Below are 24746 nucleotides of genomic sequence, written 5' to 3'. Positions count from 1 at the left end.
GCATTATATCCCCATGACCAATTCCTGTAAGAGCATCTCATATAACACAAGTTTAGACAACATACACAAGAGAGCAGAGCACAGAACTTGTTAAAAACAACATTCAAGTTAATGTGCAAGTTCTTTAGACTGCTCATAGCATCTTCAAGACCTGTTAAAGACGTTATCGCGTGAAGTCTTATCCATTCAAGCTACAAAAAAGGGAATTTAAGACACTTCAAACCCACATAATGTCTTCTTCCACACAGTGCATATGGTAAAAATCCATAGATCAGTGAACCATAAATACCAGTATGCAGTTCATATTACCTGACAACTGAAATTCTTTTGTTGCTCTAATGTGCATTAATGTAAAAGTCTAATTTTCTTTCTCTCCTGTCATCTAGTCTGGGATAACTGGTAGTTCTACATCACCTGCAGATGTAAATTTTGTCTGTCTCAGCTCTTTGAGTGAGATTTATAACCTATGAATGGATAGATAGACGGATACAGACTGCTTTAGACAATTCCTCTGTCACTGGGTCTTTACCAACAACACCAAAACAGTTAAAATGAGAAAAAGAATCAAATATTACATTTAAAATGTTAAAGTGTCTTTTGAAAACATGCCAGCAACGGTACTGATGACTTGATGACCTGAAGGTTCCCTAGGTGCTGTGTGCTTGCTGTAGCTGACCAGGCTTGATTTTAAGCCTTTGAATTGGATTGTGGCACTACAGGGATCCTCAGGGCTGGAAGCAAACAAGCAGCAAGCTGCTAAGGACTTATCACTTTCTATCAAGGCCAGAAGCCAACAATGTGGAGATAGTGGGAGAGGAGCTTGATGAAGGATAGGATCAAAATAACCTGGAAAGCTTTTTGGCCCCACCATACAACAATTTGCATATAAATTGGGTTAGAATTACATCAGAGATCATCTCCATTACTGTTGTAATGGACAGGATGACAGATGAGGTTAGGTCGGAGTCTCCATGGAATATATATATATATATATATATATATATATATATATATATATATATATACTTTTTTTTTTTTTTTTTTTTTTTTTTGCAGACGACACTGTGATCTGTAGTGAAAATTCAGATCAGTTGGAAGAGAGCCTTGAGAGGTGGAGGTATGTTCTGGAGAGAAGAGAGATGAAAATAAGTAGAAACAAGACAGTATACATGAGTGTCAATGAGAGTAAAGGAGTAAAGGTAGTGAAGACAGATGAGTTTAAATACTTGAGATCAGTCATCCAAGGCATCAGACAGTACATGAGAGATGACAATAAGAATGCAGGTGAGGGGGAGACAAGTGTCACAGGTGATTTGTGACAGAAGGATAGGAGCAAAAGTGAAAGGGAAATTTTAAAAGATGTTAGTGAGACCTGCTATGATGTGTGGTTTTGGGAGGCAGAGTTGGAGGACAGAGGAGGACGCTGGGGATTGGGTGAGATAGAGGCAGGTGACCTGTTGTAGTGACACCTGAAGGCAGCTGAAAGAAGAAGATTTTGTGAAAGTTATTAGCAGAGATGGGCAGTAACGCGTTAATCCGATTGCTTTTTTCAAGTAACGAGTAAAGTAAGGGATTACTATTGCAAAAAAAGGTAATTAGATTACTGTTATTTTCCATGAGCATGCAGCGTTACTGCGTTACTAAAACCGTGATTTTTTTGTGAGAGTGTCTCATGACAGTGACATAAGCGAGTGCGACGTTCGTGGCAACAGCTGTGTGCAGATCAACAATGGACAATATATCGAGTGCGGGAGAGCATATGACCGTGCAGCGTTTAAAGCGTGGAAGTACTGCCCTTACTTTGAGTTTGACAAAAAAACTGACAAAAAACATTAGCGTCCGCTGCTCACTGCGTGGGAAGAAAACGTCTTTTTACAGCGAAAAAACCCCTAAACTTCTGAGCAAGCACCGATTACGCTGCCACGTAATGGGAAATTTACAGAGAAACTCGCGGATTCTTCCACTGACCGCTGCGGCACACCTGCACCAGGGCAAACCTCCGCCCCCTAACCCACTCCTGCTATACAGGTGAAAATAGAGCAACAGGATCGCTGAGTCTTTGATTTCATTTATTTTCTGCTGGGTTTCACTTGCATTTATTTGAAAGACTGAGTGTAAACACAAAAACCTATTTTATTTTATGTGCAGGAATGTGCAGAAAATAGGTTTAAATGTTAAACAAATTTCTTCCAGTCAGAGAATGTTGCATATAATTTAATTTTTGCTTGATGCATAAAGTTAAAAGATTAAAACTAATAAAAAAAAATTTAAAAAGAGACTTTTTCCATTTGATTACATTTTATATGATGGATTATGCAGAAAAAGTAGAATTGGGCTGAAAGATCTATCGCTTTATTACCTATTCAGGTTGTAAATCATATTTTTAAAAAGTAACTAAGTAACTAATTACTTTTGAAAATAAGTAATCAGGGATTACTTTTTGGGGGAAGTAATCAGTAATTAGTTACTGATTACTTTTTTTCAAGTAACTTGACCAACACTGGTTATTAGCATCTATCAGATATCATGAATTATACTGTACTCATTCCATATTTTACTTGCTATTGTTTTGCTGCATTTCAGTTCAGTAAGGTACATTATATCGTGTTACACTGTATTAACACATTTTATTCATTTTTCAGTCTATACTTTCAGATTTTGCACAGTATACAGTATGGTGTTTTGTTGCTTGCTGTTTCTGTTCTTTTCTTGGATTTTGGGTTCCCCAAAACATTTCGCTTGTATTTCCATTATTAATCTATACTATTTTCTATTCATATGCTGTCTTAATTGTTTTACACACATTTATATTCTGCACATTCAGACACGAATTTCTTCAGGCTGTGCAATATAATTATAAAAGAGTTAAATTAAACATCCTCAAAAGTTGATTCTGTTCATCTGGACGTAGCGTTTTCAGTGGGAGAAACGTGACTTCTTCAATCTCAGCTGACTGCAGGTTTCCCCAATCTTATAAACAGTACATTTGCATAATGACTGAAACTAGCACCACTGAAGGAACAATGGGCTGGGAGGTCAGTTTCTTGATCATTAATATGCAAATTGTCATGACCATTGATCAACAACCACTGATCAAAGCTCAATGATCAAAGACCATGAGTACCATTCACAGAGAGTTGGGGAATGGCTGCAATCACAGCATTGTAAGACGGCGAAAGATGTACCCTCCTCGATTCAGAGATGGTCTTTCCCTAGTGTTTTGGGGTTTAAAATAAAATTAGACATCTTTACAGTGTAGCTTACAAAATAAACGCATTCGTAGGTTATTGGAAAAGTATTATTTGAAAAGTTAGAGTATTTAAATCCCATAATAAAGGGAATATTAATCTGCATATAAATAAAACGCCCGTGTCTCTGGTAACCTACTACACAACTCCCAACGATCTTACGTATCCCCGACGGCACTTTTTACGTGTTGCGTCACGGCTGTGGGCGTGACTATCCACGTGAGCCAGCGATCTCGGCTTGTCCGCTGACAACAAACATGCGTCGTTGGCAGCCCGAGGGGATACTCACCAGCAGAGTAGCGGCGGGACCAGTTAACCAGCTCTAAGGACACTCTCACGCTAGTAGCGACCGCTGTCTGGTTCAAAGTTTTGGGGCTTTCTGTTCGGAGAAACAATCAAACGTTTTAGCGACGCTGTGTTTGACGGTGTCCGGTTTCCTCACACTGAGGGATTGCAATGCCCTCTGACTTTATCTCCCTTTTCAGCGGGGACCTCGACCTGAATTCACCCAGATCCTTGTACTCTAAAGGTAAGCATTTTTTTATTCACTTTCTCTCTCGCTTGTCACTCTCATTTGCCACTTTTCGGAGTTTACATGTGCGACTGACCGCCTGCCGCGTTTGGTCTAAGGGTTTAAACAAGTGTGTGCGTGGGTGTGTTTTTTTTTAGGGTTTTTTGTGCGGTGGCTGAACTCCCTCCTTCACTCTCATTCATCTGTAAACCATCTTTAAAACGCCTGCTCAAAATAACGTGAGGTACTGAATCTCTTATAGATAATTTATAGATATTTCCTGTGTGTACTGTGTCGTGGGATTGGACCTTGAAGCAACGTTATTATTATTATTATCTTTTCTCAAAACTAAAGCCCTGGGCAGCTGCATGCATACCGGTCAGACCAGTTTACCAATTCCCTGGCAGCTGAAAAACGGTGATATCTATGTTCTGGGGGTTGTTTGAATAGGCCATCAGTGACCCCCGCCCCCTGAAGCACTACATATACAGGGCACTCCCCCCAAAGCGACGCTGTAATGGGATCATGGACATGAACTGTGAGAGCCTCATGCAAGCCTTTACATAGCATAGCCTAACTTAAATGAACTTAACTAGGTGTAAATTTAGAAAAACACAAAACAAAAACAGCGTCATTTTGTAGTACCCTGTTAATTACATGAAGGAGTTTATCCATATAATAGGACACACATGTGGGAGCATGCTGCTTTGCATGATACTAGTGAGAAAAGTGGAAAAAATAAGTCTCCCAAAACTGTCATATGTAGAAATATCTTTTGGAAGCGATTTCATCCAACAGGGGGTGTGCAAAGCTAATATCAGTTTTTAAGGTTAAGAATAGTATGCTACCATTTTCTCATAGCAGTGGGTTTCAGCAAACGAATTAAGCGGGTGGCTTCATTCATGCTCGTGCGGAAATTTTGCATCATTAAGAATCTTAATTGGAAATCTGTTGCCAGTTTTAACCTGAAAGTATGAGTCGATAATGGGAATATAATATAATTAGTAATTTAATTTATGGGTCTTTGTAAAACACAAAACCAAAATGCCATAATTCTGTAAATCAACAACTGATTTTCCTGACAAACGCTGCTTTTACAATGATCTTAGACTGAGAAACATGTTCTTAAATAAACATGAAGGTCGTGATGCAGAATTCAACGCTCAACTTTACTGCGGCTGATCATGAAGAGAAACGATCATGACTCAAGATAACATGCAATAATGACACATTGCCTGAAAATATATTTATCATCTTTCTGTAGAAACGTTTTGCAATTTGCAATAAGTTGGAGAGAAAAAGTTGAAAAATTGAAGCATTTAGGTTGTTTTAGAATGTCGCACTTCCATTGCAACCTCTGTCCAGAATTGTGAAATGCTTCCTCTTGTTATTTCAGATTGTCATGCTGTGGTTTTGGTTTGTGTCAAACTTTGAAACTATTACCCAAATGGATGCTCACAAATTGTGTTATATCATTTCGCTGGCTCAATCACTGGAAATGTGCAGCAATGAAGACCTTCTCTGCCTTTTCTCCCTGCCCTAGCATATTAACCAGAATATTAACATCTTTTTCATCAGCTGCTTACCTAGATTCAGGAGTCCATTAATGGAGTAGTAAACAAGTTTAACCCAGTATTGCATTTATTTTACCAAATATGTGTTGCACTGGCTGCTCATATTAAACAGTACTAAAGTTTAACATGAAGGCCACCACATGTACAAGTAATTGCTGTGAACCAATAACCCACATAACAAGGAGGTCTGGCCTGGATCTGGTAACAAGTCGGCACTGCTGGCTGACTTCTGGCATGATAAGACGTATGTCATCCAGATATGGGCCAGGCCTGGCATAGATGGTACTGCCTATGTGATGGCATGCCACATCTGGCTCGATTGTGGTTTGGTTTATGTGGCCCAGGCCCATAGAAAACAGGTCTGGCCCGGATCTGGCATCAAGCTGGCACTTCTGACTGACCGATGTCATGGCAGAGTGTATGTCAACCAGATGTGGGCCAGGTCTGGCAATGATGGCACTATTTATGTTCCTGTTTTCCTATTTTAGTTAAAAGACCCAAATGCCATGTTGCAATACTATACTGCTATGGTAGCCAACAATGCAGGTTTGACAGGTTATTGAGTGTACACTTTATCCAAAACCTAGTGACGGTTTACTCATGTTTACCACATGTTTACAACTTAGACATGGCCCACATACCGCAAAGAATGACGGCCCTTTGGTGGCCCAGATCAGGTTTGCCAGAGGTAGTTCACACATGGGCCAGCACAGGACCACCAGTGTGTCTGCAACTGGCCTTGGGCTGGCCCATGTGTGGGCCACCTCTGGCAAACCAGATCTGGGCCACCAAAGTCCCGTCATTCTTTGCGGTATGTGGACTAGGGCTGCCACAAACGATTATTTTGATAGTCAACTAGTCACCGATTATTTTTGCGATTAGTCGACTAATCAGATCATCATCCATTGGACGTAAAACGTACAGCTTATTGCACCAGCATCCATCTGCTCTTATATAACTATCATTAGCTTACAGCTTTAAGTGTTTAAGGTATGTGCTAACTAAAAATAAAGACAAGATGATAGTTTATTAAATGTTAATGACATTTGCAGACAGCTGAGTTTAATAAACTCAACTGTCTGCTCCTTGCTATCTAAAATATAACGGGAGCATCTCACACTTCTGATAATCAGCTGTCTGCTTGATGTTTATTCAGCTGTGTAAAAACTATAACTTTAATCTCAGCCAAACCGATTTACTCAGGAACAAATAAAATACTGAAAAAAGACAAACAATAACATTTTTAAGTTATCTAAGTGACTTATATATATTTAACCTGAGTAGCGAAAGACGGCGGTGGGTTTGAAAACGACTTGCCGGGAGTCCGGTGCTCTCACGGGCTTTAATGAGCCTTGCCCCCTGCTAGCTATCGAGCTAGTGGGTAACAGATGTCTCCGAAAACGTGGGAGCGCTTTTGAAAATATGTGGTGTCCTGATAAACTGAGCAGATATTTGAGGTTTACACAGCTACATTCTCACCTGAAAATATGTTAAACGTATATTTTGTGACCCAGAAAGAATAATAAGAGTAATATTAAAACTAACTAGCTGCCGCCATTGTTGGAAACTGTTCTGGGCCGCGCTATGAATTCTGGGACACAGCTTCTTCTTCGGGGTTTAACGGCAGCTGGCATCCTTGTACATGCAGTGCTGCCATCTTCTGTTTCAGTCCGTTATTACACTCTTAAATCCTACTACTCATTCCTACGTCTTTTGGGATCTTACAAAGCTTCAAACGACGAGTCGACTATTAAATTAGTCGTCGACGTAATCGTGACTAGTCGACTAATCGTGGCAGCCCTAATGTGGACCATGTGTAAGCACATTGTGTGGGCCAGATCCGGGACATACCAATTTTGCTATGTGGCAAAGTTCAAACTGCTCTAAATACTCATTTTTAAACCGTTTCTTCTGTGACATAAGAGAAAAGTGATAATAAATATAGTAAAAGTATTACAGTAAAAGCAACTTTACTTTAATACTTTTGTAAGCAGCATTGATCATTCCCAGTAATGCACAAGGATAATAAGATAACAATTTGTTTTTGCTGTCAATTATATAATTTAACTTTTTACTCCTAACTCTAGACCGTGAACTCTTATGCACCACATAAATCAGCTAAAACTCCTTTGAGATTAAGGCCAGTGGTAACTTGTTTTTAAACCTGTTAATCGCACAATTGTGTGTTCCTGTCAGCACAGTCGACACCATGGTCTGTTTAGTGGAGAAGCTGGGTTTCACTGTGTTGGGTATGGTCCTGATAAGGCCCACTCTTCCACAGTTGATTTTTTTTTTTGGAAAGAAAGCCCCAGTTATCTTTTAACTCCTTCACATCAGCTTAAGTCGTACCCCATCCCAGAAATAAAATATACTGTCGATCAGAATTTTTAGCTGTTTTTTTTTGTTTTTTTGTTTTTTTTTTTAAAATAGGTAATGCTCGTCTGTAAAATGCCTTTCTCACACAAGCGGTCACAAAGAGCTGTCCCCAAGATAGAGCAAGATGAGTAAGAAAATAAATGCCATTTAAAACAATAGAAAAGCTGCATTAAACAGCAAAACATGATGAGGAACATATTTGTAGCTTGCTGTTGCGACAGAGAATGTGAAGTAAATCCAATAAACAATAGCACTCAAGACAAGACTGCTTGCTATCTTTTACTGATGGACTGTAAGTTAATGCATGTAATAAAATGTCTCTCCACCAGTTTCACATTAAGTTGAAGAATGTTATGGGTTCTGCACTATCTATCCCAGTTAACAATTGTACGACCCTCAGATCTCGACATAGTTTTTTCTCTCTCTCTTTTTTTTCTATTGACACGACCAAAGCCTGGTCAATCATTACCTTGCTGGTTGCACTGTGTATAAACCTGGGCTTAAATAGCACTCTATTAATATTGACTCTGCTGTGTTAAGCAAACTTAGCGGCATGCGCTTAGAAATATTTGACTCCCTTGAAAGCTCGTTGAGATCTGATGACGAAAGAAACAATATCATAGAGGGGAAACGTCTGAAAAAGAGCAGTGCATTAAGAGTTGGCGCTTTACTCTGAATGTTTCTGACGCAGACACGTCGCCATCTGTGGACTCTAATAAACTCCTGTATTTGGAGATGTAAATAAACTCATGAGTCAGTGGTCTTGGGAACTTAAGCTCATTGTGAACACGGTGAAACGCACAGTAAGGTGACTCACAATCTTCATCTTTTTTAACATCAACCCAGACCTGTTCGACGTACTTTAAACCGTCGCCCTTGTAGATATATATTCGTGTGTCAAGTTTGCCTGGTGTCATAATAAGATCACACATGACACCATACCAGCAATATGCTGATTACATGACATGGATTTCCTCCTCAGCTTTGCAATATTCACCACAGCTTTGTGAGCACAATTTGCATTGCGTGCACTCTGTCTGCAAAGCCAGGAGGACACAACCAGGAGACAACCAATATGAGTCCTATGAAACTGGGTGAAATGGGGAATGTCTACAAACGGCTTACTGGTAAAATCCCTTCACTTTTCGCTCATACCCCTCTTCCTCTGCCATTTATAAGTGCCTATCATAACTGTTTTCTATATCGGGCCTGCTCTATAATGTCCAGACTGACTCTGTCTCAAAGGACCTTAACATTTATTTTGACTGAAGGCCATGGAAGCTCCATTATGGCTCCTCGCCCCACAAAATTACTACTCCTGTAGTTATACTCTCTCTGAGGCCCAGCCATGTTCACAGAGCTAGTGGTGGTTTTTGTTTGTCTTTTGTGGCTTGGAAGTGTTTTATGATATTAATTGTTATGAACAAAGCTACGTGCAGCTGGCAACTTGACTAATCTAAGGAAGAAGTAGATCAGAGTCCACTAGCGAAAATGGAATGCAGACAGACAGGCATCTGGACTAATGGCATGTTCGGTCTTCTATCCCCCAGTGTCTCTGTTTAAACATGACATGGCTGTGCAACTGTTACTTTCTGCACATACTACCAAAGTAGCTGCAGTCTTGCTTTTAAAATAGAAGAAATGTAACACTGTTATTAAAGTTGAGATCTGTTTTGTCTGGAGTAGTGAGCTGTTTAAGAGTTAGGGGAGATGGAGAACATTTAGTTTTTATGATCGTCTTCAAGTAAAATACAATCTCCTATTGTAATATAAATCACAAATGCTAGTGCTCGATACATTCATCTTCAGGGTTAACTGTTAATGAGCTCATTCAGTGCTCCTAAAAAGCCATAAAGTAATTCAGATTACTCACATCTAAATGCGGCCCAAGTGTTCTCACTTACCTTCTTTGAAATCTCTTTGATCAATCATTAACACTAACCAAACTTCAATAAGAAGTCTAATCAGTGTCGGGTCAAAATATCGCCTCTTCTGGTATTTACTGCACACTGGTGACTTTGTTTTGGCTGCGGAAAATCAATATATGAGCTTTTTAACCAATCAGAGCACTTGAAGTTTATACTAAAGTGTCTTCTTGTGTGTGTGTGTTTGATTGTTGAGGTCAACTATTGAACTACTTTTTGCTATACGTATAGATCTCCAAAATCTCCTTTGTTGTATTGCATTGAACACAAAAGCCGTGTTGAGATTTAATGCTTAAAAAAAAAAAAGAGAAATATTTTACAAAAACGAGCACATGTTTGTAATAATTATCACTAGTATCACATCTGTGTCATACATATATAAAAAAATGTGTGTTCCCAAAGTTACAAATACCTTTTGTAGACATTGAAAAGTGTTCGTTTTTGAAACTGCAATTCGACAGCTTTGCGCACACCTTTATAGATTTTATGACGTGCAATGAAGTTGCCGAAATCACGGAACTTATAAAGTATTATACGCGTCTTTTAAAGTTTTTCCGTTCTGCCAGAAACCGGCCTTTAATAAGTAATCAAGTAAAGATTCTTTGCCTCCTTGGCCTATTTTAGGTGAGCAGGTTAATTGTGTTCATGAATTGTTGCTCTCAGCAGTTGAAAGGAGATTATCTGCCAGACAGGTGTTGCTGTGCAGCAGGATAGCTCTGAGAAAAAAATACAGTAGTGGGTTACGAAGCAGAGCATTGTATTGTATTTGTCCCACTTAATTTTGTGTCCGTTACCATGTTTCAAAGAGTCCTGTCCGCAGTACTGTCTGGTTTACCACAGTTCAGGATTTCCAATGCAAAATAACAGGAATAGGACTCGAGCATAGCGCCTGAACGCTTCTGCTTGCACAGATCTTGGAGAATATTTCTCAACACTATTCTGTGAAAAGCCCAAAGCACCTGTGACATCTTACAGCCTGCCCTTGCGTTTCTGGCCCAAGCAAGATGATTCTGAACTAAGACATTAAATATTGAGTGCGGTGAATCTTGGCTTGCCGTGCTCTTTCCATTGGCAGGTGACATGCGGCAGTTTAAGGTGTCAGAAACTCATAACTAGGCTGTAAGCGCAGTGTGTGTTATATTCTGGTTCAAAGTAAGAGGCTGTTAAATTGAATTCACACATTTATTCATTTCTTTTTCTTTCTTTCCTGTTATTTCTAAATAAAGCAAATGTACATGCAAGTTCCTATCAAGCCAGTCTGTGTTTGTGTATAAATACATAGTGGTCAGTTTACAATAATTAACAAATAATAAAATGATAAGACTTTATTGTCTAATTGTTAGACAAATAGCAACCCAAAACGTGTTTACTTTAGAGTATGGTGTTTTAAATGTACGCTGAAATCAGAAACCCGAACACGTACTTTGGGTAATCCGATATACTAACCTTACAACAAACCCCTTCTCTGTGGAGCTTATCATATTCCGTTTTTATTGAGACGGTGCCAGAGAGCTGTGGATTGAAATGGTCTTTAAGGACCGCTCTCCAAAGTGGTTTGATTGTCCTGCAGCAGTCGTCTTGCTGCGTTGTTGTTCTGACCACTGTTACAGCCCACAGTTACTGCACCATGTTGGTTAAGTGAATGATGCTTTTATTAGCTAGCTGTAATTAGCACATATATCATTCCATCAGTTTTCATCTAATGCAATACCAGTTGGCAGCGAGACATTAAACGTAGTGCTATTGAAACATGATAACATGCACAAAGGACCTGTTGACTAACTTCATGTATGTGTTCACACATGCTTGCTGGCACGTATATTTAGGGTTGGGCTTTTTCTTTCAGGCAGTTTCACACAGTACATAGTAGTATCTTGTGTTGTTCTAAGCCCTTATGGATTTCTACATTTTAAGCAAAGCTGCATAAATACATCAAATTGAAATTGCCACTTTTTTTTTTTCTTTCCCTTTTGTCCTTCATGCTGTTTGGGCTTGATTGAGACTGCACATGTGGCTCTCTTTTGAGACTTTGAACTGCATCCATGGTTTTATTTTCCTGCAGATCCAGAGCCAGAGCTAAGGCAATTTTCCTTCAGTGCTGAGTCAGTTTAATCACATCTGTAGCCGTTTGTTAATATCCTGGCACAAAATGAAATGAAAGGTGAATCTGAGGCTGTGTTAAGGTCTGCAAGCCAGTTCAAGTAGAAGAAACGTTACTTGGTTATGAACATATGATATATTCTCTGAGCTTTTTTTTTCTTTCTTTTTTTCCCCTCCCCTGCAGGTACAGAATAGCTGCTGTCATTTAGCTTCAAAATCCTGTTGTAGGTTTGTTAAGCCTGTAAGGGATATTTTTTTTTCTCCTACGTTTGACACATTTTGTCACAGCGTTTCCTCACACAAAAAGGTATTTCATAACATTCAGTAATGACGAATTCTTTGTCACAAAGTGCTCAAGCGATCCACCTCGCAAGCCAGCAGTTGTGGTATGCCAGTATCCTGTGTTTTCATTTCTTCTTTCTGAGTCATCTGGCTTCCCCAGCAGACCGGCAGGTAATTTGTGCTGGAATGAACTGGAGCATTGATGTCCTCCTGTATCCTGTCATTGATTGTATCCTTGCTTGTTCTTGTTGTTGTGCACTCCCACTTGGCCCACAGTCCAGCGAAACCAAGAATATACCTTTTACGCCACACAGATGCATGCGCAGGGTTTAGAGTAGCGTCTGCACAAACACAACAAGTTGGAGTGCATGCAAACATGTGCACGGAGGCTCGTCTTCACCCTCTGATAACACTGTTTGCATCATATAAGAACCCTGACCAAAAGTATGAGCTTTTTCCCCTTCTCCTGCCTGGCAACCACCAGTTGTGAAGGGAAAAACAAGGGAAAAATCTCTGTCTTTGGTTTGGTCACACTTTTTCAAGTTTCACTACCACTTAGTGGTTAGTTAGCAAGTGTTTGCTGTAGTGCATTGACTTTGTCTGCAATGTGCTGTCAATCAAAGCAATCAGAAGGAGTTTTTTGATGCAGCAACCTCTTTGTCGTTTGTTGCTAGGTGAAACTGTTACCAGTCTTCAGGAAACCCTTGCTTACTGGTTGGGGCATACACATTTTTCCCTAGACACTGATGGGTCTCCAGACCTGTGTGACCTTACCAAACAGTTTTTCCTTTTCTACTCTGACATTGAAAACATTTTTTTTTAACTTTGGCATTATTTTTATTTTGCCCTCAGCTTTAAACCCCACATTGTTCCACAAAATTCAGAGTTAAAGATGTGCTTTACCTTTATTGAGTTTTTTAAACTAAATCTGATTATAAAAGTATAATGATGGTATTGTATAGACGATGCCTGAGGCAAAATAAACCTGTACTTAGGTTGGATAATCATTACTTGTGTCAGTTTTTTATGATAAAATCAAATCTTAAATATCTAGAGCGTGACATCTGGTCACAAGGCTGCTAACTGCATTTTTTTCAAAACATTCAGTAGCTATTTAAAAGTCACCGCTCATCTGCTTGATTGCATTATGGTCTTTTGAGGTGCCCTGCCATAGTTTCTTGTTAAATCAAAGGTCAGGTTTATTTATTAGTTTGGCACAGTTTTTTTGTTTTGTTTTGTTTCTTTGTTTTTTGATGAGTCAAATACCAGTTCATTAGAAGAAAAAAACTGTTCATTTCTCATCATATCAACAAGCCACAGCTTGCTTGAACAATGGGCAACAGAAATATGAGTCTGCATCTTTTTTGTCCTCTTCGGTGAGTAAAGGTGCAGACTTAAGTGCGCAGTCTGACGTAAACCTGTTTGAGCACGTGGGGCAGAGTAGTAAGCATGCTATTTGGAAGGAATTTTTGCCTTAGGTGTCAACAGAAATTACATAAAGAGGGCTTCTGGATCAAAAGCTGCTGTTGGGTGCCAATCTTTGCATGTCCAGGCAACTAGACTAACATGCAGACTTCAAATTTCAGTTCCAATATCCCAATATCACCCCTTGTTTTTGTTTTTCAGTTAGTGGCCTAAACCCTGCCAGAGCAAACTGCATTTTGCGATAGTGGAGTTTGATTAGTCTTTGCCATTCTGTTGTGACTTTTGCCTGACAACTCATTCTCAATCCTTATTTGGAAGTAAATCTTCCTATAGAAGTGGTAAAGTTATAGGCTTAGTCTACAGGCTGTCTCACAACAGTTTGTCAATAGAAATCTTGAAAATATTACAAAGAAGTAAAATCTACAACACAAGGATAAGAATTCAAAGCAGTTATTGTTCTGAAAAACATTGGTATTAGGAGCTAGTCCTACATTCTGGACTTTTTCAGTGTAGATTTAGTGCACCTCAAGACCTTCCCAGTGAACTTTAAATGTTGTCTCAGTGCCAGATTTTTTTAAAAAATGTTTATTTCCCCCTTCTTATCATTAGAGTCAACAGCTTCCATCAGAAATCAGCCCACAGAGTTTCCAAAACTAGACCTTTGTGATACTACAAGCTATTTTTGCATAATGTTATATACTGACGTGCAGTGGCTCTGTGCTAATGGAGATTTATTCGCATCTTTGAATCATTATGATGTGCATACATACTTTATATTAATTATGAAATGAGTTGTTGCATTAAAAAGTCTAAGGGTAGTCCAGGATAGTATTATATTAAAAAGACTCGGAAGGTCTTACTGATAGTGACTGTTCCAGTCTAAGAAGCTAGGGTGCTGTCCCCCCCCCCTTTTTTTAAACACCCTTGTAGGGCTGTTCGATATAACGATATATATCGGATGACAATATAAAAACGTCTATCGTTTCATTTTACGCTATCGTTTGTTTCGTGGTGTTGCAAAATAAACTGTTTACGGCAATATTTTTTCATCGTTTTGATGGTCACAGTAGTGGCTATATTAATTTCTTAAAGTTCTGTCTTTCTCTTATATTTAATATAACCACACTACGGACGGACAAGCGCCTGTTTTTATGCGTTGTCGTTAGCAACAATGACGGTAAAACCATCGCGTGTCCGCTTGTTTATTTTCCAAATAAACCTTTCACAATAAAGCTCAAGATCCTGTTTTCAAGGTTCAAGGTTCTTTATTTGTCACATGCATAGTTATACAAGTATAACACACAGTGAAATGTAGCCTGACACGCTCCTCGACATGTGCAAAAATGGGGGGGGGGGGGGTAGAGGAATAAACTGAATCACGTGAAAGAGTATGCAGAGTGTTTACGGATGAGAAGCAAAAAAGAGCCGTCAGGTGCTAAAAAATAAACCTTAGACTCAAGCGTTAGAACAGGTTTTTCCCCGCAGCACGCCGTGTAATAAATACTCACAAAGAAAACGGCGGCCGTTACAACTTATGTCTAAAAATGTATAGTTTCATACATCGTTAAAACACTCGACTCCAGGTACTCGACGCCCAGCTGGAAACACTTCCCGCAAGTCGAGCTGCCCGAGATTCACAGAATTTTCAGAAAATGTAAAATTTTTGTGATTTATATTGTTATCGGACGATAGATGTCTTATATCGGTATATGAGATTTTGGTCATATCACACAGCCCTACACCCTTGTGAACATATTTAATTGTCTGTCAGTATATTCAAAGATACTTCCTGTTGCCTCATCACTTTTCCTGTGAACCTGTCAGAAATCCCTGTTTTACCACATCGTGTGTGTGTGTGTGTGTGTGTGTGTGTGTGTGTGTGTCTTCTGATTCACTGGAAACGGGTACTTGGAAAACTTCTCATCAGCAGTTAGACATGAATTCACTGGAAATTTTATGGTTTGATCGTTTTTTGTTTTTGTTTTTTTTAAAGTAATTATTTTCTGCGACATTGCAAATAAAACACGTATTTCTTTTTTTCTTTTTTTTTTGAAGGGTGGAAAAAAAAAAGGAGGTTGATATACAGACATGCAGTTTCTACAGGAGTATATACCATCACTCTCTGATAAGTTTACTTCGTATGTTACAGCCGGCTCATAAAGAATATGAATTCAATTTTATTTCCAACATTCTCTCGGCTGGTGTTTGCACTTTTAGTATTTTAATTCAGGTGATGGCACATGGGCCACACACTTAGGTTGCAAAGAGGTGCATATGTGATATGTAAAATCGAGTACTCAGCTATGTAATCTGCCTTTGTAAACTTTTGTGAGCGAATGGGCTGTTCTAAAGAGCACACTGAATTTGAGCATGGTACTGAAATTGGATGCCACCATTGAAACAAGTCAATTTGTGAAAGTTATTCCCTCGTAGGTAGTCCACGATGAACCACAATGTAAGTGATTGCAAACCATGGCAACTCGGCCACCAAGTGGTAAACCACTAAAGTTAAGAGTGAGGTTTCCTGGTCGTAAGGCCCATGGTGCATAAAAACCACCAGTGTTCTGCTCGCTTAATAACTGCAGAGCTCCAAACCTCCTCTGACATTAACACAAGCGTAAAGGTATTCTGTTGATGTAATCTGCATGTGGTACCCTGATTTTGTCCATATAATGTAAATTCTACATGCCGTCGGTAAGAAAAGATTCTGGACTGCTTTGTCAGTTGAAAACATTTACTTATTTATTTGGAAACGCAGGACAATCAAAACGTGTGCATGTATTAGTAGATGTAAATATACACGTTTTATGTGTAAAATTGCCACAGTGTGTCTGTTTGGCTCTCAAGTGGCGCCATCATGATGATGCACTGGTATTGAAGATGAATCTTTTTAAGAGTCTTTTTGTTTTCCTTCAATAGATAACACTCCAAGTTTTTCAGAAAATTAAAACATCCTCGATGACCGCCACATACGTGAGTAAAATGTGAATTTCACTCATTTAGTGGTTGCTGGAGGTCGCAAGGATTGTGCGTTGCCATGAGGTTGTTGACTGGTCTCTAGGCCAGTGTAACAGGCCTTTCAGCAAAGTCGTGGTGTCTTTGAGTCTGCCAACCAATCACAGGCTGTGCAGGCTGGTCTCAGTGACACTGCACAAAGTAATGGGTAATATTTGCACATTTGGTTAAAATTGAAATTCACCCACACTGTCTGTGTGCATGACAGTGATGCAACTGAGAGGCATCTACACAGACATAGATATGTTGTGTCGGTTGTCCCTGATCATGTAAATATTTATAAATTCATATGACATTACTGCAACCAAGGTTGCAGTAATTCATATGACATTACTGCAACCAAGGTTGCAAGGTTATCAGAATCCCTAATCTCACATTCTATAATTGACTTGTTTAAAAACAAGGTGTGACGAGGTTTAGGTTAAATGTGGCAAACACAATGGTAAGAATCTTATATTGTGACAGCCTTGCTTTCAAAGCTGACCATGCTGTACTTGCCAGCCTTTGTGTGAGCCGTCCACTGCAAATAGTTTGAATTCCACTGCTTTTTGAAGTCAAGCTTTCAGGTTAAGTTGAATGACCATTTTGTCTTTTGGGTCCACTGGTAAGCACAGAGCTAAAGGTAGATGGGTTTAAGAGCATTAAGTTCAGTCAGATTGTCACTATTTTCTTTTCCAGTAGTATCTGCTGACAGTAAAACAGACTCCATTGTGGTACCGTTTAGATCAGGGGTAGGCAACTCCAGGCCTCGAGTGCCGGTGTCCTGGAGGTTTTAGATGTGTCCATGATCCATCACAGCTGATTTAAAGGGCTAAATGACTCCTCAGCATTTCTTGAAGTTCTCCAGAGGCCTGGTAATGAACTAATCATTTGATTCAGGTGTGTTAACCCAGGGTGCGATCTAAAACCTGCAGGACACCGGCACTCGAGGCCTGGAGTTGCCTACCCCTGGTTTAGATAATAAATATGATAATTGACCTACCTTGCTTTCAAAGATGACTTGTGGATGTGTGGTTTGGCCCTCATAGAGACTCAGTGGGCTTTTTTTTGATGACGCATGGAGGTTGTTCCTGGTTGCTTCAGGATTAGCTGGGATAAAAGGGCTACATGCCACAAATGCTGAACCTGGTGTGACACAAATAACTTGACCCGCTTCAAGGCTTCACTGACTTTTACTTTGTTAGATCGCTGTGTGGAAAGAACAGTCTGTAAGATTTTTTTTCTTTTCAAAAACGTGACAAGGACGAGGTGATGGTCAAAATAGAAAATGTTGACATAACTCAAGTGAATACATTGTTTATTTCAGATGCATCTAATTAAAAACACACATTCTAAATTTGTACTCGGATTGTTTTTCCTTTTTAGGCCAACTTTTCCAATATACCCTGAAACAAAAGTTGGGGAATTTACATTTCTATTGAGAGGAAAGATGAAACTTTGTCTTTTTAAGTATTTGGGTAAAAGCAATGTTTTTTAAGAGTTAGATGGGCACAAAATAGTTACGGTTAAAGTGAGAAAAGTTGGTTTATGTTCCATGTAATCTCATGCAAACTCAGGTAAGTGTGAAAGCGTTTTTACATATGTCACTGTACACTTCGCACTTTACACATATTATGCAGCCTTGTGAAAAACTTAGTGCACCTTGTGATTCAGTAGCTTTAAGATCCACCTTTAGCAACAATTAAATAAAGCAATCATTTTCTGGAAGATTGCCAGTCTTTCATGTGACTATGTCGGAATTTTGGCGCACTTATTTTTACAACTTAAATTCGTTGAGGTTTGTTTACTTTCGTTTCCCCCGGTCCTTGTCAGGTCCTGGCACAGTATTTCGATGTGGTTCAGGTCTGGACTTTGGATGGACTACATTGATTCTTTCCGTTTTCCGTCATTCTGTTGCAGATTTGCTGCTGTGCATGGGATCATTGTCCTGTTGCATAACCCGTTTTCTGCCTCACATTTAACTCTAGACTACTTTAGTATACAGAAGAGTTTGTGGTTGACTGCAAGTTCTGCCAAGCCCAAATCATCAGCCTCCACCACCGTGCTTGACAGTTGGTATGAGGTGTTTGTTCTGATATATTGTTTGTTTTTCGCCAAACATAGAGCTGTGCATTATGGCCAAAAATCTCCTCTTCAGTTTCATGTGTTCAAAGAATGTTTTCCACTTGTGGTCAACTTGGAGAAAAATGGCCTAAATTATTTGGAAACCTCCCTTCCCAGATTTAACGGCAGTAACAATTGCTTCTCTAAGATCATTGCTAACATCCTTTCTTGTCCCCCCCCCCAATTTTGTTAACACACATCTGAATGCTCCAGACCTAAAACCTGCTACAACTTGTGCTTTAAAAAAGGTGCTCACAGTTTCTGATGATCAGTTAACCAAGTGCATTTGATTGTCAGCACCTGGCTACTACTTAGCATCTAAATTCCTATGGAAGCAGTGAGGGTGTACTTGGTTTTTCACAGGACTGTAGCTTAGTATTACTCCATAAAACACACATGCAACAACTGTGGTTTCACAAATAGTTTCTTCTTGTGCTTTGGTAAGTCTTCTGAGTTTCTTCATCAGGTAAACTGCCAAACACAATGATGATGGTGTTGTTGTTTTTTTTTCTTTTCCCAAATGCAATATGTGGTTAAGCACCATAATACCAACATAATACCAACACTGCCTGCTATTGTGCAGTAGGTTGAAAATCAATCACAGTAAGCTTTGTTTCAACAGTTTTGTAGTCATCATGTATGATGCAATTATTTAAGAAATAAGTGACAGTGTGTTGTCAGAATGAAAGTTATTTTGTTTGATAATAACTTAACAATGTTATAGAAGACTCTGTTTTTACTACTTAAATTTAGACTTTTTTTTCCATCTGAACTTGTTATCTACAGGGGACAATGCCATCTTTGTTCCCTCCAGATTATGTGTTTTAAATATGTATCATTACTTTTTATTAGTAGGATATTTGATTTCATATGCTGGCAAAAATGAAATAAATTAGAAAATATGCATTTTTTTTTCCCACTAGTGATGTAATTAATAAAACAGTATGCCCTGCTATTCGTGGGAAAGTGGTTTAATACTGGGTGGGTGGTTGTCATATTCGGGATTACTCAATTAGCCAAGTACTACCTTCACTGTATTTTTTTTATTTTTTTTATTTTTTTTTTAAATACGTGGCAGTAACCAAGAGTTCTGAGAAGTTTATGGACAAATACATTGTAGCATTGAAGAGTATGAACACATTGGCTTATGCTCTACACAAGTAAGTGGTGGTGGCAGCCTGTCAAAATGCATTGCCTCGACATGCCTTCACAGCATCAGGATCATGACAGGAGAAAAATGGTGGGCTTGTCAGAGAGGTTAATGAAAACAGGTCAGAAGCGATTGTAACACAACATTCCTTTCTATGGGCCACAACCATTAAAATAAAAAAAGGCAAAAAAAATAATTTAACGATTAATTTGTTATGCCAATGTAAATGTAGCTAGGTGCAGCAGAATTTGTTTAAATTACAACTTTGATTTTTGGGTTATGTAATACCAGTCACCTGTATGCAGTGTGACAGATGCATCTGGTTTTGCATCTGGCTCATACGTATGTGCTGTATCTTGTTGGTGGTGGTATTTTGGGCTCATGTGACTTTTCCCATGTTATTACTGCAGAAGGAAACCTTGCAAAATTATTTCACTTATGCGCGTGCACTTGTCTACTCGTGCATCATTCCTGCATATATATGCCGACATGCTACATTCATATTGTGCATAGGTCTGTGACAAGTTTTGTTCAACTTGCCAAGAGGCTTTTGGGGTCAAGTCTTTGGTATTTTCCTTTTGATCCTGTGCTTTGTGTTGCTGTTAAACTGAGTCTCTCCCCCCCCTTAATCTTAGCCTTCAATGATAACATAAATATAAAAACATAATTCTCAGTTTTGAAATATGAGCCAATGTGCGATAACATGTTGAAGATTACTAGTGCTGGTTTGAAGAAAAAGTCACCACGAGGTACAAATAATTACCTTTTGTAAAGGATTTGTGGTACACCAAGGTTTGCCTGACATATTTTTTATTTTTTTCAAATAAAAACAAATACAGCAGATCACAAAATATGCAAGTTACTACTAACTTGCATATAGTCTGTTCTGTGTAACTGCTTTGATTCTTTAACTGTTCATACTGAGACTGCTGACTTTGACTGGCTCTAAGCTAGGGCTGCCACGATTAGTCCACTAGTCACGATTACATCGACTATCAAAATCGTCGACGACTGATTTAATAGTCGACGCGTCGTTTGAAGCTTTGTAAGATCACAAAAGACGCAGGACTAAGTAGTAGGATTTAAGAGTGTAATAACGGACTGAAACAGAAGATGGCAGCACTGCATGTACAAGGATGCCAGCTGCCGTTAAACCCCGAAGAAGAAGAAGCTGTGTCCCAGAATTCATAGCGCAGCCCAGCTCAGTTTCCAACAATGGCGGCAGCTAGTTAGTTTTAATATTACTCTTATTATTCTTTCTGGGTCACAAAATAAACGTTTAACATATTTTCAGGCGAGAATGTAGCTGTGTAAACCTCAAATATCTGCTCAGTTTATCAAGACACCACATATTTTCAAAAGCGCTCCGACGTTTTCGGAGACGTCTGTTACTCACTAGCTCGATAGCTAGCCGGGGGCAAGGCTCACTAGAGTCCGGTGAGAACATCGGACTCCCGGCAAATCGTTTTCAAACCCACCGCTGTCTTTCGCTACTCAGGTTAAACATATATAAGTCACTTAGATAACTTAAAAATGTTATCGTTTGGCTTTTTTTTTTGTATTTTATTTGTTCCTGAGTAAATCGGTTTGGCTGAGATTAAAGTTATAGTTTTTACACAGCTGAATAAACGTCAAGCAGACAGCTGATTATCAGAAGTGTGAGATGCTCGAGAATTTACTCCGGTGTCCTGTTATATTTTAGATAGCAAGGAGTTTATTAAATTTCACAGAAACAATCTGCAGATTTCATTAAACTTTAATAAACTATCATCTTGTCTTTATTTTTAGTTAGCACATACCTTAAACACTTAAAGCTGTAAGTTAATGATAGTTATATAAGAGCAGATGCTGCTGGTGCAATAAGCTGTACGTTTTACGTTCAATGGATGATGATCTGATTAGTCGACTAATCGCAAAAATAATCGGTGACTAGTCGACTATCAAAATAATCGTTTGTGGCAGCCCTACTCTAAGCTCTGGGTAGCTTTAGCGTTAACCATGTTGCCTATTTTAGCTTCTTTAAAATGTCCAGTGTAAGTATAAAACTGGGTCATTGCTGTTAGCTGTTAGTAGTGGGTGGTAACAATAACATGGAGTGAGATTTTAGTACGGTGTTATAAACTGAAGCCACGTACTGATTTTTATTTATATATGTTCGAACTTCATCGCTCAGGTATAAACCTGTATTCATTTATGCCTTAATAATACTGCTTATTTTCTAATTTCTCCATGTTGGCTCAGAAGCGAGACAAACACTCAAAAGAGTTGTCTCTCGATCTCTGTTGCTATGGAGTCCCTGGTAGCCTACATGTAGGTCGGTTGTAAACATTTCAGGGTTGCTGTAGATGGTTTGCTGCAGTTGCCCGTCGATTAAGCTTGTGCTCCTCATTGCATTTTATGAAATCCCACAAAGTCTTTGGAGCCTGAAATTTTTCAGCAAGTAGGTTGCACTACTGCTCGGTTTCTGCATGACAGGATTCCACATGACAATACCACTAACCTGTTGAGCAGGATGCACTGCAGCAAAGGGTCTGGAGCACAGTAAACAAGACGGGGAGAGATGTAGGTGGAGTGGAGGAGGGGGACAGAAGTGAGTTAAATCAGTCACTCGGCTAAAAAACCAGTGCCACACCCAAGGTGCCAGGGCTAGTAAGAGCAAGCAGGAGGAATGTGAGGGAAATGAATGGGATTCTAAGTCCTACCATTCACATGGTGAGTTCTTTCTTCTTCTTTTTTCATCTTAAGTCTGCACTACTTGCCACATAAACATATCACAAGGCATGATGAGTATGATCTGTGCAGAATTCCTGATGTGAAACTCAGATTGTGAGTGTGTGTGTGGTTTGTTAGTTTAGCTGTGAGTCAGTTCAGTTTTTATACACACATATTTCAGTGCATTGTTAGCATGAGTGCTACTGATCAAAACTAACCACATGTGTCAGTGTGAATTATTCTGGTTGTTATGATTATCACAGAAAATGAGAGGTTTTCCTCTGTGGTCAGCGGACTGCACAACATCGCTGTAGTCTTAAGGTAAAATCAAAACATCACGTGGTGTGTGTGAGTCCGTACAGTTTATTGCCCAGTTAGCAAGGCTTTATTTTTTTTTTTAAATCTTCAGAGTGAAAGGGACAGTGTTTTGTCACGTGTAAATAAAGAACTGCACTCTGTCTGTGCGTCAGGAAACAAACATGCAGCAAAATAAGAATTTTCATTCAGCCCTCTAAAAAAGTCCAAGGGACTGTGGAAACACTTTGAACAGGCCAGCCAGTGATTCGACACTACTGCTGTGAGAGAAGAGTACATATTTTCTGTCTGTGTGGTTGGCAATCTGTTTACTGGAAGGGCTGCTCACTGAGAGCACATGTTGCTGCATGTGCAGTCAGTGAGGCCCAAGAAGTTAAAAGTGTAAATGCACGGGCAGGGAAAGTGTTTTTGTGGCAGCGGTGGGATATGTTTGTGTGTCTCTGATTTTGTTTGGAGAACGGAGCCAAAAAAATAAATTTTTTTTAACCCCAGGAAAACCACACTAGAATCCTCTGTGTATGTGTGGTTCACTGGGAGTTAGGAGTTTGTTGGCTCCACTTTTAAGCCTCTTTCTGGGAACCAGCATTCCCTGCTCTTCTAAACCGAGCTGTAAGAGGCTGGAGGGCTTTGGGAATGAAGAGGCATGGGCTGGTTTCAGTATGTCCCAGGTTTGTCTTTTGTACACAGCGAGTGGTAACAATGGGAGGGTTACGTATCTGATATACACACCAAACCCTGGGACTCAGCTGCAAGTAATTAAAGCTGGCAGTTGGCAGAGAAGAGAGTCAGGCGACTGTAATGGCCGCTCTAAGTTCATACCATAATATTTGGATGATGAATCAGGCTGCTAGTAAAAGTGTTGTCATGCTGTTGACCCAAGGCTTTCTCCCTTCTCCATGTCCTGTTGCCCCAGAAGGGGGCACAGAGAGGAGAGAAAAGGCTTTGTATGACCCTGTTTTTGGTCTGTAATGAGATCTGCTATTTATTTTGCATGCTACAGCATTTGATATGTCTTAAGTTGCTGGGTTTTCCCAAAAGTGTACTCTGAGTCTTAACTAACTAGTTCAGATATATGATTCTACCGACCGTCCTCTGGGAAAAAATATGCAGCTTTCAGTTTTGGATGCTGTATAGTAGGGGGCAATGGGTGTATGCATAAAGTGCATACAAACAAATCTGTGCTTAAACTGTGCGTACAAAAGTTTCACTCACAAATTTTCTTACCTGAATTTGTTTGTGTGCTGCAAACAAATGAACTGCCTCAGACTGTGAGCACAAATAATCAAAGTCCTGCTGTCTCGTAAATGTAAACAAATGTCTTTATATTGAAAGTAATGATGGCTTAATTTACCTCCCACCTTTATGAAACATACTTTTAGAGAAATTTTTAAAAGTTCCAGATATTTCACACATAGTCTTGAGTGAAAATGGGCATCATTTCATCCTCGATGGATGTCATCATCACAACCTAATTTCTTGGCATTTTCTCACTTGTTTTTTTGTTTTCTTTTCATGACTGTAGTGATTCTCTCATCTTTAGTTGACACATTAGATGTCTTTCCAATTTCTTCTTTATTTTCTTGCCTGTATTGATTTTTATTATTATTCATATTTTGCAGCAACTTTAATGATGAACTTCAACGATGGCATCATTTTTTTCATGTTATAATACAGTGTTGGAGTGCTGTTGCTTATATGTGAAAACATGGTGGATAAAGGCTCCTGTGTCAGTAAGAAATGTGCTAAATTACCTCAAATGAGGTCATTTAAACACTACAAGTTGCTAGTTGAAAAAGGGAGAGGTGTTAAAAGAGAGTGAACTTCCATGACCCCTGTGGCGACCTATCATCTCTGTTTACAGCCATTAGCCCGAGGCAACATTAGTGCCTTCTGTAGTATAACAGAACACACCTGAATCTCTGGCTGGACTGTTAGTAGCGTGTTGCATCATAGCTAATGCAGCCGCCAGGCTTTAACAAGCAAGAAGAATGTGGTAAATTAGATAATATC

The 24746-nt window shown here is 39.2% G+C and overlaps 1 protein-coding gene across 7 annotated transcripts in view; it reads left to right on the top strand.

Moving 5' to 3' along the window:
• Positions 1-3479: 3479 nt before the first annotated feature.
• The window catches only part of nfat5b (nuclear factor of activated T cells 5b), a 44430-nt gene continuing 23163 nt past the window's right edge, over positions 3480-24746 (top strand). For 6 of the 7 annotated variants that reach the window (XM_084934069.1, XM_084934059.1, XM_084934051.1 and 3 more), the window contains exon 1: positions 3480-3777. In XM_084934069.1, coding sequence (XP_084790195.1) covers positions 3705-3777 — 73 coding nt within the window. In that variant the 5' untranslated portion in view covers positions 3480-3704. Of the gene's footprint in view, positions 3778-3917; positions 4004-24746 lie in introns of all 7 variants that reach the window. The other variant, XM_084934078.1, reaches the window with a different exon arrangement.

The sequence above is a fragment of the Perissodus microlepis genome, chromosome 1 (assembly GCF_051167445.1).
Source record: "Perissodus microlepis isolate ML-2025 ecotype Zambia chromosome 1, ASM5116744v1, whole genome shotgun sequence".
Lineage (NCBI taxonomy): Eukaryota > Metazoa > Chordata > Actinopteri > Cichliformes > Cichlidae > Perissodus > Perissodus microlepis.
Note: the sequence above shows the minus strand (reverse complement) of the source record. Positions and strands in the feature narration are given on the sequence as shown.